Raw genomic sequence first — 17,596 nt, 5'->3', positions numbered from 1 at the left:
AGGGCTGTGAAGCATTAACTGCTATTTTTAAGAAATATCACACTTTTCTATTATGTAACAAGGGAATTTATATTAATTAAAATGTGCCAAAAGCAAAGCACCACAGATGACACACTGTTCCTTTCACACACATATAACCCAGCTATGACCTCCTTGTTTCTGGAAAAAAGACTACCAGCTCTGTAGCGCACCATCTCCCCCAATCAGCGACCGTTGGGAACTCCTGATCTAAAGAAACTCAAGTGTACTTTGTTCAAATATAGTTCTGTAGGGCTTAAGGTTGTCTAAAAATATTGGTGGAATTAATTTTCTCTAAATGTAAAGAGTGACAAATACAGAACTGTTTTTCTTATTTTTCCAATATGCATTGGATTTGAGCTCCAGAGTGTAACTGTTGCCAAAAGACTGCCAGAGCCTGCAAAGATTTCTCACTACCTCAGTCATATTTCAGAAAACTGGGGTTCATGTCTTAACCCAAAGTTCTCTTTCAATATTTATTTCACCGCACTCATATTTCAAAGATCATTTCTTCACCTAAGGTTTGCTGTTGTCTCACTGTACTAATGATGTAAAACACATCTCGTCTGTTGCCACAGACACGTAAACAAAACACAGCTATACTGAGAAACACGGAGAGTCATGTGGAGCTGACAGGCTTAATCAACACTGTATAATGGTTTGAATGGAACAGACATTTACTTACATATTTGAACGTTTCACACTGCAGCTTTAAGCGGACTATAATTCTTTTCATTGTTTGCCAACAAATGAAGCATGTCAAAAGAATTTATGAAAGGAAAAAAGAAAACAAACATGTTTTGTGCTGGCCTCTGTAGAAGGTCATTAGCGCCCATGCAAACCATGGCGTCTTTCCAGTTTGAAAGCTGTAGATCACTCGCTCACTTCCATCATGTAAATGAGTTCAAAACGTCATTTAAAAGAAACAACACACGTGAACAACAGCATATTAAAACAATTGTTGTTTTTATTTGGCACAACACAAACGTGCTTTATGATATTAACAACCCCATGGTTCAACTGTTGGTCTCAGTCATTACAACACCGAAACAGAATCTCGCTTTAAAACTGTATACATTTTTTTGCCAGTTCTTTGGTTGTAATTGCTTTGTAAGGCACTTAACAACTCTGAAACACACATAGCTTGCAGTTTTTGTGCAAATGTTTTTTTCAGTCTGCTTTGGCTTTACTGCTTGTTGTATCAAAAGACTGAACACAGAAGGCACGGCTCCATACAGTTGCAACACTGCAAAGATTTAGCAAACAAAAGGTTTCTCATGCTGTATAGGCTATATATTAAAAATCATGGATTTTTAGTTTTTGCAGTGTAGGGTGTTGGACATCTTACTGAATCCTTACAGAATCCTGTAAATCACAGAATATCTTGACATAAATATGATGGTTTTCGATAGAAGTACAAAGTACAAAAACACAGGTTCATCATATCTCTTGATATCAATAACTTATCCCTACAAAATGCATTTTTACTGTTGTTATTGCAGACAAAACCCCCAGCTCATAATTTCACATTGTTTGGTAAGATATACAAGTCATTGTCAGAACAGTTGAAAAAAAGAAAAGAAAAGAAAACCAACAAAAAAACAACAACCAACAAATACTTTTTCTTTTTTCTTACAAAAACATAACTGAAAATAAAGAATCTTTGGCAGCTATAAGCAAAAATAGAATAAAAATGTCTATATAAAAATGCATTGAAATACAAGGTAACAATACGTAAACGGCTACAGCAAAGGGCCAACAAGGCAGAGGGATCCAGCTTTGACTTTGAATTAGAAATGCATATATAAAAAAAAAGGACATGTTTATATTCAATATAACAAACAGATCATAAATTACTTGACACCTTCAGAATGCATCAGTCTTTAGACAGCATCCTGATGCCTTGATGCAATGCAAAGAGAACCACTGAGGTATTTCATCTTGATTACGTCAAGCATCACACTGAATGACAGGAGAGACAAAAAAGTGCATCAGATTTAAACTCGTGTTTGCTCTCGTTCAATAGCAAACACTGGACTTGTTTCATTCCAAAATGATGGTTCCTTCCATCAAGTGCCCCTATTCACATTCCTATCATCAGGTAGTACTTTTACCTCATTAGGTACATTTATGCTTTCTTCTCACATTTACTTCTTCTCTTGCAGATCAGTCAACTCAATGCAAGGAAGCAGCTAATACAGTACGTGAAAGAAGGAAAAGAGCAAGGGCATGTGGAATGATTTTTCCCCCACAATCTTTGGATTGGAACATGTCCACCATCTACTTGGAAGTGTTCATTCAGCTTGGAAGAAATAACAATAGAAAAGAAAAAAAAAAAGAAAAAAACATTTTGCAAATTACACCCATCATTCATATTTTAAAAAAACAGAAAAAGAAAAAGTCATGGTTTCTGTAAAAATAAAACAGTCACAGCAGCAATAATATGTCTCTCTTCTGGTCACATGTTTGCCTGGTCACCTCATCTGGTGGAGATTATATCTAACAATCGATGATCAGTTTGAGATTCTTCACTTTGTAAACAAAAAAAAATCTGCATTCATGTCATATGGGAATAAAAAATATCCAAGACTAAGACCTGGAAGTATCCAAACATTCAAGCATAATATATATGTAGCCTTTAATTACCACTAGTGGAACTTTCTGAGGAACTGTAGCACCTTTTCACATTCAAGATACATACAAAATAAAAGTGGGTGATGCATGTCGATTATTATTTATGTCACCCACAAATACAAACTATAACTGTGTAAGCACAGAGATGTTGAAGTTATGGTTGTTTGTGGTTCAATTATGTCCTTTGGAAGTGGATGGAATTTAAATAGATTTACAAAATGTGAGGGTAATGACAACGGTTGTGTCTGAACCCTGATGACATGAGTGAACCAAAAGACAGAGAGGAGCTCTCCATTTAAAAGTCCTTTCTGCATATTTTCAGTCTGTCAATTCATACTGTCACTCTTCCTGGAATAGTATGCCAATGCACATGTCCCAGAGGTAATGAAAGGATATTAAATCATTCAACAGCTGTTGTCAAATTGTGTTTGTTTTAATGGTCAAATAGCCAACCTTCTGTATTCATAAAATCCTCATAGACAAGCCATATTATCATTACATTAACCAGTAATGGTGATTTTCTTTATTATAGTTAAGAATGTAATCCTGAATGTTGAATTAGATTTTGCAGTTGGATATAGTTTTGGCTTCTAGATGTGGCTAGTTTTCTTTAAGACACAATGATGCTCTGGAGGTAAAATACTCTTACAGGTCAAGTTAAACCCCAATGGGTTCAATGGGTGAGCCATACATCCACAGTTTCTTTGGCTGTGTTGGTAAGTGAGACTGAAGCCCAGTGAAAATGACATGGGTAAGAGGTAGCTATTATTACAAAGCCTGTTGCGCTCTTGCTGCCAACTTCAATATGAGTAATCTTGTAACGGGTATTTAGGTTAGCCCGTTAGCATATGCTAGCCGATATTCAGCTAAACATATTGGAGTGAAAGTAATGACCTCCACCTCTGTTTTCAATCGTGTTTGTCTGTTCAATTGTCAGCAGGATTACTCAGAAAGTACTGAGCCATTTTGTGCCCAATTTGGAGGGATGAGGCATAGACCAAGGAAGAGGCCATTTGTTTTTGTTTTTTTAAATGCAAATCTAATTTTAAAAAGCTCTTTGTTAAAAAAGTGGTGGAGGTATGCCAAGGTTTGCGTTTGTTTATCGATAGCCTCGCTGATTCATGAATGGTCATGCGTCGACATAAACAGCAGCCACTGCCACTTATATTTGTGCTTTTTCAAGTTTGAACAAGTTCTCGTTCTTCGCCCATTTTGGTTGAACTCAAACAATTTTGCCTCCAGAGCTGCTCTGCATCTGAAAAACATTTGTGTAGCAGTAACACAGTGTGAGTGAAAATAACCCAGAAAGAGAGTTCAGTGGTAAACAATGATTGTAAGTCATACGTCCAGCACCATATCATAGTGTGTTTCCTTTTTCCTCTTCCCACACTTATTTATGAGCACTGTATACAACGTCAACAGCATGACCCAGTAACTGGCATAGACGACTGCCCCTATGATCAGAATGATCTTCTCTGATTCAGGAAAAGGTTTTCTAGTCTGCTGGATTGTTGTGTAGATAATCCCAATGAAGAGGATGGAGAACCAAACTGATATAGGAATGAGACCGATAAAGTTCACCACTACTGTTTTCCTTCCAGAGGTCCCCCATCCAGACTTGTTGATTGTTGCTATTGCAAACATTTTGGCTGGCAACAGGCTTGACATGTACAGTACAGAATAGAAAGACATGAAAACCATGACAATGTTACCTCGGAGGCAGCTGGCGAATGACGACTTGATCAGAGCTACTGCCTGCACAATGAGGAGAAATAGCAGAATATTCCACAGCCTTCCTTGGTAGAAGAGCTGGATTGCAGTGGCAATGAGGAAAAAGGGGAAGAAGCCTGTGATCACAGCTTCATAAGTCATCCACAAATGATGCTTGTGGAACCACATGGAGTTATATAGCCATTCTCTGAAATATGACTTACTCCAGCGAGTCTGTTGATTGAGCCACCGCAAATATGTGATTGGCGTTTCTGTGAGACACTTAGATCGTGCTGTGTACTTTGTGGCATACCCTAAGCTGAGAACTCTGTTCGTGAGATGACGATCATCCCCGAAACTGCAGTGGGATCCCATGAAGGTCTGATTGTACCAGTCCTCGAGGAACTCATGCAGGAGGGCGTTGCGGTACATTCCTAAAGGCCCGCTGATGCACTGCACACAGCCAAAGTAGGACTGGCAAGCCCGTTCGATGTTGAAGGCCATCCAGTACCGTACGCTGCTCAAGAAGGAGATCCAGGACTCGTATTTGTTCAGGATCTAGTTAGGCATTGATAGGGAACAACAAATGAAATTGGAGGTTAATATACTGATGTGAAATGCTCATTAAGCTTTAGTTTTCCGTTCCAAAGGTAAAGAAAATATTTGTTTTGTAACTAACCTGAACATCTCCTCCAACACCTCCAACCATTGGGTCTTCTTCAAGTACCTTCACCATCTCCACCGACGATGCCGGGTCTAGCATGGTGTCAGAGTCGCACACCTGAATCCAGAAAACAAAGTTTGAGTAACCTGAGTCTCAGGATCACAGAGAAACCACATGAAAAAGAAACTATTTGAGGATAATGTTTTTCATTTTCAAGTGGATTATATGTTCTGTTGTTTTGTCCATGTTCACAAGTGACTGCAAAACAGCATAAATGTATACAGTGCTCTTTGTCTCAGTAACCTATTCCTGACCTGTCTGTATGTCTGTCTTTCAGCAGAACTGCAAAAGAAGATCAATGTGTGGAGTAAGTGAAATACGATACACTTTGAATTTTAACAACTGCTCCGGTCACTGATTAATCCCCTACAGCACATGGATGAGAGAAACCTCTCACTCTCTTAAGATTTTCATTTTAGTTGACTTCAATTTCTTGTTTTATAAAATAGTAAAATCAGGCGATGAAGGCGATCATTAACCTCAGACCCTGTTAACAACATTATAGCAAAAATGTATGGTGGTAGCTTCCTGTTCAATCAGTGGTTAACATGCCCTCATGCAACCTTAGCCTCGTCGACCAGACAAATGTCGGCGTTGATCAAAAGGAGAAGAGTGCAACATGAACATGACCGCTTTCCAAGCAAACTTACACAAGCCAATAAAGGCTGCTTTAGGTCTAACTTATTTAATGTTAACTCAATGCTAACTCAGTTACTGTCAGCGATGTCATGTTAGTGTGGATCAAAGTTGGGTGTTAACTTTGTAAACAGTGGTTTGCAGTTTGCAAACCTCAACATACAACATACAAAGGTTATGTTATTACTTGTCTATATTAGGACGTTCCGTGAACTTTGGAGTTTTAATTAGGCTAAAATAATTAAAAATGCTGCGTTTTATATTTATTATAAAGGTAATAAGGCTACCAGGAGGAATACACTCGTTTTTTGACCAAATGAGTGGTTGACTTTTCTCAAATTGACTAAAGCAGCACAATGCTGTCCCTCCTTCCCCTACATGTAAAATGTACTGGCATGATGACTTGAAGCACAGGAGTTTATTCAACACAAGTTTTTTTTGGCCGGCTGTAGCCTGCAGCTGCGAGTGTTAGCATCGTATCAATCAATTTCATCCTCAAAGTCCCTCTTTTTGAAATGCACACTCACTGAAATCATTATACAACGATGATTCGATTTCTTTTCAGGTTTTGCTCATCATTGCTCATGATGTATTTCTGTAACAACAAGAGTCGAATATAATGGAACAAATTTGATGTGATGACACTTGGACAGCTTTTAGTTTACTTTCCTTTATGCCAGGTTTGTAAATTGGTTACAGATTCCTTTGAGTCATAAGAGACAAGCACCCAAGAGAAGTGCTGAAAAAGCACAAGTCCATAGCCAAGGAAAATGTTTAAATCCGAAGATTTTACATGTTCACGCGCAAACAAGTGACATTAATCTTGTCAGTTTGTGCTCGGTCCCGCAAAGAATGGTGCAACATACATGATCGTGAAACTATAAATTTCAGTTTGCAGCTAATTTATGTCTTTTTTTTAATACCATAGAGTATTATCACATTATAACAATGAGCTTCCAATATATGTTAGCTATCTCAGCCCAGCAGTGCCGTAATGAGAACAGTCTCTCATTATAGCAGTTTTTGTTTTTTTCACTGACATGATTCTGGTTAGTGTAACAAAGTCTCATTGATACAAAAGAAAACAGTGTCACAGGAAGATGCAATTAATGTCACTATTAACCCTGATGAATACATTTAAAGAAAAGTAGTCCAGTCAAACTCCTTCAAACTAATTTCACTCTTTGGACTCAGAAAGCTGGACTAGAGTAGGGACTGAGATTAGTATGCTCATAGTTCATAGAATGTTTGCTATAACAGCCAACATTTGCTTTAACAATTCCCTCCTGCAGGCTAAATATACGCCTCATGACACTCTGTTGGCTTAAAAACCTGGCAATGCTGTTAATGTTTGCAGCACCCATTGTGATACTTTAGGCCCACTTGGTAAAATTCGCTTTCCCAAAGCTATAATTCATGTGTCGGTAACACACACTGAGATCGCTGACATTAAACTGATTATCACTGATGGCAGGGACTTTTTAAACTCTTTCTATTTGTTGTGACTCAGCTAACAAATGTAAACTTTTTGTGACAAAACGTTGGCCGCTGACTCCTGAATATCAGTCATGTAAAGGATGTAAAACACCAGGATCTGTGAAACAGATCTGTAACTACTACACTTGGACATCAGCTGCGGCTGTCTGGCTTTACGCTACATTTTAGAACACGATGCAGACAGCCACCGTCTCTTGCAACACAAAGGATTCTTTGTGAACCTCATGTTTAGCTTGGGAGAACCCCCCCCCCCCATCCACTGAGCCACCTCTCTCTATATAATTCTCTTAATGTGGCTTTTATTCTTCCCTTTAACCAACCCCCTGGTGTCCTTGTCTTTAATAAATGCCTGTACAGAAAAAAAAAAACATTTTAACTTTATTATTATATTATTTGTATATATTATTTACCCCTAAGTTACAACATTAACATTTGCATTTGTTCTCTTTCCATGTGTCATCCATCCATCCATCCATCCATTCATTGCCTTAATTAAAACCACCACTCTCTTACCTGAACATAATCCACGCTCCTTCCCAGTGCTTTGAAGGCTGTATACATCACTTCTCTCTTCCCTCCCCACTTCTGCATGATGCACAGACACTTGTTGTTAAGGACCAGCCTGGAGACATGCTGAAGGCTCTCAGCATAGCTCTCATCCGTCTCCTCAGGCCCTCGGTTGTGAAAGTTACTCTGCCACACATAGGTGGCTGATTTGTCCCATCCCATCACCTCTTTAAAAATCTCCATCATGTAAATGTCATCGCTGGAGTTCCCGTCAATCACCATGATCACTTTGATTCCCGGGTACGTCAGCCTCTTCACCGACACCAGACATTTCCTCAGGTAATTTGGATCCTCCTGGTACGCTGCGATGCACAAGGCCAAGGATTTATTCAGTTTGATGGGCGTCTCTAAGGACCGCCTCATGTTTCTGTGTTCCAGAAGCGCAAAGAGGCTCTGGATGATGAGGTGGATAACTAAGATGGCCCCATACAGGCCAAAGGACAAGTGATTGTGGGCTGTGGTGAAGAACTGGTAGCCCATGATGTAGGCTGTGGAGATGCCTACCAGGAGGGAGATGCCAAACATGGTGGTCCCGAATATCCTCAGGTAGGTGAGAATTCTTTGACACTTCATCTAGAAACAAAAGAAAATGGCTATATTAAATGATTGTAGTGCACAGGTTACATGATTATAGCACTGTATAATAACTATAGTACAGTACATAGGGTGAAAAGTAAAAGTTTTATGGCAGCAAACTCGGGTAAAGAAAGAGTAAAGTTTCCCCTTATTTTCTACTCCGTCCCTCCCCGTCTCCTTTCCTTTATCCCTCCCAAAAATCCCAGTTTAAATGTCAGACAGTTGTGAGTGCTCAATTGTTTCAAGTCTACGTTAGTGTGGGTGGGAGCAAAATACAAGATTTCGTGACCCAGTTAACCAACAAAGTGACATCCACTGCCAGACCTTCAAACGCCAAGCAGTCTAAATGTTTGGGAGAAACAGGTATATTCTTGTCAACGTTTTTAGATATCTTCAGACAAGTATGTGCTGAATGTGAAAGAAGTAAAGGGATATTCTGTGCTCTCAGTGGGGATAGATAAAGAACATCCGCTGCGTCTTTATGAACAGATCTGCTCAAAATGTTAAAGTTTGTTTCCAGCCCTCATTACACTGCTGCCGCCATCTGTTTGGCAGACCAGCAGAGACCCACTCAGCGTGGCTCAGCTCAGCTCAACGGAGAGCGGACCACCCTGTGATGTCATCTGTTTATATCTCCGTGGGAAGAAGAAGACAAGAAGTTTTTAGTTTTTCTAATGCTGCACATGTTCTTCTTCCCCTCTGCGACTCCCAGTGAAAGTATGACAAGAAGATAGTTGTGATTAAGCAGATACAAGGAACAAGATGCATGAGGGGAGGGCGGGTATCACGTTATATTGCTATATACATTATAGAGAACAGGCTTTCTTTTTCACGTAGCACAGATTAGGAAGGTCAGACTGAGTCAGTGAAGCACCCCCTTGTGGCACATCATTAACATTTGGTGCCTAATGCTGAACTTTTTAAATAGTTTATGGTGCACTGATCCTTGTTCAATGAGCATCACATGTATAGTTTATACATATAAGGAAATAAGTGAGGCATGTAAACAAGGACAAGCATATAAAGCTAAGAGTGCATGAATCCCAGGGGTGTCTGTGATCTGGCATGAGTGATCACACCACACCTATACACACAAGACAGATGGATGGAAGAAAAACAGAGGGGGAAAACAGAAAGGGTTGTAAAGAAAGTAGGGGAGAGGGGCAAAAGAGGGGCAGATGTACACCGATAGAGGAGGTGAACGGAAGGTGTGAAAGAGCAGACAACAGGGGGAAAGAAAGATATCAAGAAAGTGTGAAAGAAAAACAAAGCGGGAGGCATAAATGCAGAGAGAGGCTGAGTTTGGGAGACCACACACACACACACACACACACAGGGTTAGACTTCCATTCATTTGGACAGCCTAAACAAAGCATTATCCCTAACCTCAACCATAACCGGTTAATACCTAACCCTAATCTTAATCTAACCACTATTCAAATCGTGGTCATGAACAATGTCTGTGTTTTGCGAGAAAGGAGAAACGCCTTGTTCATTTGATCACTGGATGAGAAGTGTACAGTCAGTGTAGCAGACCTCCTCTGGCACGTGGCAAGGTTCTCAACATCAGCCGCCGTTCATTTACAAGACCCTTGACACACATACATGGTGCATACACACTCTACATACACAGAAATGCATGTTATGTATAAAAAAAAACCTATTACACTAGTCCAGAGGGATACAAACAACTGTGTGTGTGTGTCTTGATCTTAAATACATGTTTTTAATTAAGTTAGGCTGAGAGCACGTGTGTATAAATCCACATGCTTCATACATGTATAAGTACATATATAGTTACTCTTTCACACTGCCTCTGTATGTAATGAACTAAGCCACTGTTAAGGAACATAAATGTGGGTAATCATCTGTGGATGTATTGTAGGGATGATTATGTCAAGTTCTTCAAACCTAAGACAAATCGTAAAAAGTGGTGCCTTCATGACAGCTCATTAGTATATCGTTGGTCTAACACAGACTGACTGCTTTACAATCCAGTGGGAATTCACTGTTTCTAGGTCAAATTTTTGGACTGTGGGAGAAAGATTTGAATGAAACCACTACAGACATGTTGAGCTCACACAAGTGCATGCAAACTCTGCTGTTTGTTTCCCTTTGAATGCTTCTAATTTATGATCTCTGGTTTAAAAAAAAGAAAGAAAAAAGAACACATACACAAAAACAGGTTTTGTGGTTTAAGTGCAAAACCACACTGAAATCCAGTTCCAGTCATGCTCCGCAGGCATAAATCCCCGGCATTATATTCTCTTTAAAGACCAAGTGAGGGCTGTCGAAAGCAATTTAGACAGTGACACCTGTGAGGATGCTTTGCTCTTCATGCTCCTCATCGTGTCTCATTCACCATTTTTGGGCGTGGGAGCCAGAGTAGAGCAAAGGTCAGACTAACAATTAGCTCAGACCGCAGAGAGATTCACCGCAGACTGAAAACAAAAAATTAGCAGGATGGCCATTCCAACTTTGCCTCGTCCCCTGAGAGTTAACGCCTCTAATGACTCCAATATCTTAGGTGTCAGAGTTACATGTGGATGATGTCGCTTTTAAGTAGAGTGTACGTGCAGGCCTCTCTACTCGACTCGATTATATCACATGTATCTGTGTGAGGTGAAGGTGTAATTAACACATGTGGGTGATTTCACCATAGCTTTGTTTGCCTTTTGTGTTATCGTATGTGAGCAATAAAAACCTCATCAATATGTGCTGGTCTGTGTGTGTGTGTGTGTGTGTGTGTGTGTGTCCAGCCCCATGGTGACTCTGGGTTGGATGCTTTAGAGATCTCATTCTGACGTCATTAACAGTCTCCTGAGTAAAACATAGTTTGGCTCTGTTGCTGAGAAAGCATTACAATCACAATGGATATCGTGTCACAGGGGATGGAGGGTGGGTTAGCTGTGAAATGAATGAATGAATAGATGAACAAATGAATTAATACACTGATTAATGTGCTGTTTCTGATGTTGCTCTTGGTGTTTTACAGCGGTTGGCATCCGTAATTATCCGCATTATTGCCTCCTTCTTTCCTTTGCCTCATCTCCGTGTGGCTCATTTTGAGATCACGTCACAGTATCTACTTAAATGAGAATAAACGGTCAACACAGCACACGGGTGGTTGGATGTGTCAAGGGTGGTAGAAGCCTTGATGTAAGAACAGTGTTGACTGGAGTAAAGGGAAATTATTATCTGGACTATCTGTTCCCAAGAATCAGATAAGGTGACATTCATCTGAGTTAGTATTAAATATAAATGCGCTTGCAGACTGAGACTAAGTTTGTTGCAGTTGCAAAGTTCTTTGGGATTAACCAATTTATTCCTGATGATGTTTACTGGAGAAAGTATTATGGGAGGAACTTCCAGAGCAAAAGCAGATGCAGCTGTGACTGAGTTCTTTCTCGTGGCAAAACGCGGTGGTGGTGGTGGCGGCAGTGGCAGCAGCTGTGTGGCTACAGGATCATGCTGTTCCTGACTCACCTTATTGCTGTGTAATTACTGATACGCCTCAGAGCTTTTTCAGATTGTTTGTGGCTTCACCGTCTGTTAGCGGAGGACATCTCTTTAGGGTGTTTAAGCAACAGTAAAACAGTAGATTTACGGCCTCACATTTATTATTTATTGGGAAATATAGACTTTCAAGTAACAGAGACAATTTAACTCTGTAATTAACTCTGAGTGTTATATTAGTTAGATTTTGCAGAAATCAGGACTGTATCTTGTCCTAATCCAAAGTGGTGTTAAAGTGGTGACCCCTTTACTGGTACTTTCATGCTGCTAAATCTACTGTGAATTGGAAGGCAGTGAATCCTGTTAAGGTATAACAGGTGATGTTCCCACATGTTAAAATTTCACAATTGCTCCATGGAAAAACACACCCATAAGTCTTGCATTCGGCGTGTAATGTAAGCGTATTTCCTGACAGATTTGACACCTGTCAGGATTTAGTTCATGGTTAGAATCACTACACTGTACAATCCCACACGCATTTAATATAACTGTCGATTAGTTATTATTGTCAGATACTGTACATGGGCCGTCGGTGTGGATGTTAAAGCCATTAGACTCTGGCCATGTGTGCACAAATGTTTTTGCAAACATACAAGCTAAGCAGGTGTGTGTTTGATTAGTGTACATACAGTATGTGCACACGTGTGTGCGTGTTTCTGAGAGAGAATGAGATGACTCATTGCTCGGCACAGGCTGTATATAATTTAAATAAATCTGAAATCTAAAGTTTTTGTGACTCAGCAGCAGCAAAATCAGCGGCCTTGACTGCATGTATGTTGTTCTGTAGAGTCAGCTCACTGCACTTGTGACTGCATACAAATAACAAAGCATTCAAATAAAAGTTTATATTTTCACAAACACTGTACTGGAAATCCAGACATCCTAAAGTCACACTCCTGTTTGAAATGTCAAACAAAGGAAGATCTGCCAAGAGACAAACACCCTGGACAGGGATGGAGAAGGACACGGTTCATGTACCGATGGCACCCATGACACTCGTAGTGGAGGGAGTGGCTGGGAAAAACTTGACAGTTGGCTGCCATCATGGGCGAGACTGAATGTGATCAAGGCCAGCTTATTGTTTTCCACGCCCTTTCCAGCTGCTTTCAAGCAAAATAAAACATTGACTTCAAATACAATTTAATTTGTTTTTGAAAAAAAAAGTCAGATCTTTGTCAAATGCAGTGATAGCTCAAAATTGAGTAAAAAAAAGAAAAGAAAAGAAGCAGTTATTGTGCTTTAATTTTAAACGTTTATACATTCTGCAAATAAAGTGCTGCTCTAGTATAAAGGAGACGAAAGGTCATGCAGGTCTCCAAAGGCAGCACTTAGACATGACTGACCCACTCCTCCCCTTTCTCCTCCCCTTCTTCCTTTTCTCCTCGTAAGCACCCCATGTGGTCCCAGTTGTGTGAGCGTCATCTTTATAAGAACCAGAACTGAACAGCTCGCCGCTGCCTTGCCTCCTAACATGATTAGAATCAGGTGGACTGGGCTACAAGTGGCGAGGTTACAAAACTGAACAGTGAGTTGGCATTTATATCCTCCTTCACCTCCACCCCCAGCTGTCTGTTCATTTCCTGTCCTGTGTGTCATTAGTGTCAGGTGTGATAAGGCTGCAGATTACAACATCCTGGCCTAGAGTGTTTCACATTGCTCCAAATGCATTTCTTCACTTCATTTTCTTCTTCTTTTTTTTTTTACAGTTTTGATTGCATCATTGTAGGTTTATTGCATTTAAAAGTGAGTGTGGATGAGAAAGTCATCCTGCCATCCTGTTTGTTATTATGGCATCTCTTCCACCTCGCTGACTCATCTCTGGCTCCACATTTGTGAATGAGTAGAATGAAGCAGCCATGCTATGGAGGGAGGAGGAGGAGGAGGAGGAGGAGGAGGAGGAGAGGCGGGAGGAGGGGGAGAAGGGAGGCGGAGTGGAGGCACAGTGGTGGACCTGGCTCAGCTCACTGCCAGCTGAGGCACTGGAGTTACGCCACACAAATTATAGCTGCATACGGTTCAGCTGACAGTGCAGCGCTCTACAGTTTCCCTGCATTTACACACTGACCGTCATGTTTCAACAATTTACTCACTCACTGTTTGGCTTCTCCTGCTTCTAAAAGCAGCATCATGTTTTAACACAAATTTAGCCTTGGTGTGCCATATATATACTCTGACCCAACACTTCCCCTTTCTGACAACACGCTTTTATCAACAGCATTTGAAAATAACTGGCCTCTGCTCTGTGCGCTGTTTCTATTCATGGCGCTCTATTATCAGGACTAATGACTAAGAGATAACAAAGAGAGGAAGTCACAATCAGAATGCATGGATGAATTAAAAGATGTGTGGGGTACAAAGAAATGACCCGACTGTGTGATTCAGACTATAAATACTTAATTGCTGGATATTTAGCACAATGACTAAGTATATTATGTCAAGGAGGCGCCTGCTTTCAAACACAGCTTACTTTATAACGGTTTACTGTAGCACCTGGACCTGTGCATTAGCACTGGCATCACTCTTCCCTGTGAGACACTGTCTGACTCAGTACGTAGTTCTGGGAATCCAGGTTTTCACTTTTCAGTGGCTGTAACTACAGAGCTGGAAAAATCTGCTGAATAGATGAGGTAGGTGGCGGTGCCGTGTGTTTGGGAGGGGCTGCACATATACACTCTCTCGTCTGACTTATGCCCTGCCACCCCTAAGGCCCCGTGCACGTGAGACTTGCGTGAGCACTAATGGAGCTCAGTCGTGGAATGCATGCCTTCCTCTGTGAAGTCACTAACTGCTCTGTAGGTTGTGTGGAAGAACATCAAGTCTGTGGTGACCTGTAGAACGAATAGATTGCAAGCACTTTTCCAGAATAGGATCTTCGGTTTTATGTCACATGAACATACACTATAGATGGATCACCTTCCTCACTTACTGTACTACTGTATGCAAAGGAACCCCCTCCAGGCATAAGATCGGGAACATGTTGGCATGATCGTCTGTGTCTATACTCAAACAGGATGTTTGAAATGTCCATGTGCGCGTTTATGGACTACATGTTTCATCACACCATGACTCAGGCTCCAGCCAGTGTTGAAATGCACTGTGAGAAGATTAACCACAGGATTCCATGTAAACGATAGGATCACTACACCGGGAAGCTCAGGCTGCCAAACTCACACATGGACATTTCCTGTGGGGACATTACACGAGACAGACAGCAGCTGTATAGCTGCAAACTAAGAGGATGGAGGAAGAGTATATACTACATATGTCAGCAGAATGTGACACATGTCAGTTTGTATGATTTTTTTTATTATTATTATTATTATTATTATTCTGCTCCCTGCAGCTGAAAACACCACATGTATCAACAGTTGAATGATTTATCACGTTACACATCACCGCCTCATCAATAACAATCCACGTCTACAAGAGACTTCAGTTTCACGTGCGCGCATTTATGGTGGTGTTTCATATTACACATCAAATGACGCGCTCCTGCCGGGAGGAATGCAGGAGGTTTCCACTCCCAGTCTCCCCATTGGCTAAGGCACCACACAGTGTGACGCATGCGTTGGGACGTCATCAATGTCATTTATTCTCAGAGTGTAATAACCGCAACCGGGACCCGTATTCTATATGATTAGGAGAGAAATATTTACTATATTTCCACAGCTGCTGCTGTTAGTGCCAACCAGGGAAAACTTAACAGTTGAGACACACTTTTTTCTTTCTTTCTTTCTAGGATTTATTTGGAATAACATATGTGAGTGAGTCGCTAACTTTTGTGGAAAAACCAACAACATACAGCTGCTTTTTAAATTGAAACATTGTCGCGAACGAGTTGGGTGTGAGACACAAACGTGTGTGACAGCTGCGTCACGCCCCTTTATTGGAGCTTAAATGTCTGACATAATAATAATAAGTAAATGTAAAGAAAATATTAGTTTTACAGTTTGGAGCATCAGCATGTTCACATTTGAATGCGATCCTGCGTGATTGTGTTTGGATTCATCCATCAGTGTCTGTCAGTGCAGCAGGATCACACACACACACACACACACACACACTCACCCTGAAGCAGCTGTTGTCCTGTCGTTCGTCCTTGAGTGAGGATGCGGTCAGCTCCGCTCCACGGGGAGAAAAAGTCTTGACAAAGTTTCAAGGGACACTTGTGGAGCAGTGGCGAGTCTCATGAATCCACACAAAATGATCTTCATTGATTATTTAAAAATGAAAAAAAATGAAGAAGTAAAGAAAAATCTTCTCTAGTGTTGAACAAACTCATCAGCTATGCAACAAACGTATCTTAGGTGTGAGAACACAGACATCATGCCAGTCACTTTTGGCATCATTCATATATTTAAAAAAAAAAAAGAAAAAAAAAAGCATAAATAAGATGTAGACTATGTCACAATGATAAATATTCCTCTCCACCTACTTCTGACAGTTTGATTCATATGTTAAAGTTTGCAAAACACAACAACAACAATAACAACAAAAAAGTCTCATCACCTTCGGCAGCTTCAGTCATATTTTAAAATAAAAAAAAGGATAAAAAAAAAAAGTTTCCAGCAATGCCTCTAATAATAAAACAATAACGTGATAATGAATGTTTCTGCTCTGTGCAGGGGCATGTTAGGTATGTCTATGGAGCAGAGAAGTGGCCAGAAATCTCTTTCTCTCTCTTTCTCTCTCTGTCGCTGTTTCAGTTGTCTAATTCCTTCCAGACGACTGTGTGTGTGGAGTCTTCTTTATGGCTGCTGCGGCTCCCAAACCCCTTTTACCGGGCAACAACGGATTGGCGTGTTGTTTTAATATGAGGGGAAGGTTTGGGGGTATAAGGAGGAGCGACAGAGGGAGGGAGGGAGGGAGAGAGAGAGGCAAGAGGGACTCCCTCATTTAAGCTCCAGAGAGAGAGAGAGAGAGAGAGAGAGAGTCTTGACTGCCCATGTGTCTCACTGATGCCTCAGATTATAGCATCTCCCTAAGAGCCTGTTAACCATGAAATATCTGTCTTTAACAACCCCCCAAAACATGACTTTTAAACCGAGCCCGTGTATTTTACCCAAAATCGAAACTAATGAATTAAAATAATGAATTTAAAAAAACAAAACAAAACAAAAATTCAGAGAGAACTTACAACACATGCATAGGAAACAGGGTAAGAGTCCCATTTGTGAGAGAAGCTCATATGCACGTGTCAGCTGCACTTGGATGTTTTGGAATTTCAGTCATTTCATTGATTCGTGCAGAGTGCAGTTCCTCGCTGTGGCCAGCAGGCAGTGCTGTGCAATGCAGAACCTGGAGACTGTGAGATGTACAGTAGCCTCTCTAAAAGAGGGGCCTGAGGGGAATATCAAACCAAAATCAGCACTCGTGTTACTCCTGCGACCACATACGAGTCAGTCAGTCAGTCAGTCAGTCGCGGTGTGCCAGAAAACTCCTTCACAGCACCTGGAAAAGTGGGAAGTTAGGAAATAAAAAGGGATGTACATTTCACTGTCCACTCAAAGTCATGCATCTCCAAATTACTGGGATTCAGATTTTTTTTTTTCAGAGAAACTGAGATAATGCATGGTTTTTATGAAGAAGAAAAACAAATCTATTTGAAATGGCATTGTCACAAACCTGGAAACAGGATTATGCTTTAATAGTAGCATATATTATATATAAAAAGGCTGACAGTTATTTTTAATGCATCTGTTCATTTTAGAACCACCT

The 17,596-nt window shown here is 40.5% G+C and overlaps 1 protein-coding gene across 1 annotated transcript; it reads right to left on the bottom strand.

Moving 5' to 3' along the window:
- Window positions 1-965: 965 nt before the first annotated feature.
- Window positions 966-16,639, bottom strand: has2 (hyaluronan synthase 2). The gene is made up of 4 exons (XM_058648638.1): window positions 15,947-16,639; window positions 7,733-8,359; window positions 5,042-5,143; window positions 966-4,920 (listed from the first exon to the last, which is right to left on the bottom strand). Exons 2-4 carry the CDS (start codon window positions 8,357-8,359, stop codon window positions 3,991-3,993), a joined length of 1,659 nt encoding a protein of 552 aa, XP_058504621.1. The 5' UTR covers window positions 15,947-16,639; the 3' UTR covers window positions 966-3,990.
- Between the last annotated feature and the right edge of the window lie 957 nt (window positions 16,640-17,596).

This window comes from Solea solea, chromosome 13 (assembly GCF_958295425.1).
Source record: "Solea solea chromosome 13, fSolSol10.1, whole genome shotgun sequence".
NCBI classification, from domain to species: domain Eukaryota; kingdom Metazoa; phylum Chordata; class Actinopteri; order Pleuronectiformes; family Soleidae; genus Solea; species Solea solea.
Note: the sequence above shows the minus strand (reverse complement) of the source record. Positions and strands in the feature narration are given on the sequence as shown.

Coding starts and splice junctions, on each gene's coding strand:
- has2 (XM_058648638.1), bottom strand. CDS start 8,359: ATGAAGTGTCAAAGAATTCTCACCTACCTGAGGATATTCGGGACCACC. Junction 5,144..7,732: donor GGAGCGTGGATTATGTTCAG/GTAAGAGAGTGG, acceptor TTCTGGATTCAG/GTGTGCGACTCTGACACCAT. Junction 4,921..5,041: donor GTGTTGGAGGAGATGTTCAG/GTTAGTTACAAA, acceptor ATGCCTAACTAG/ATCCTGAACAAATACGAGTC.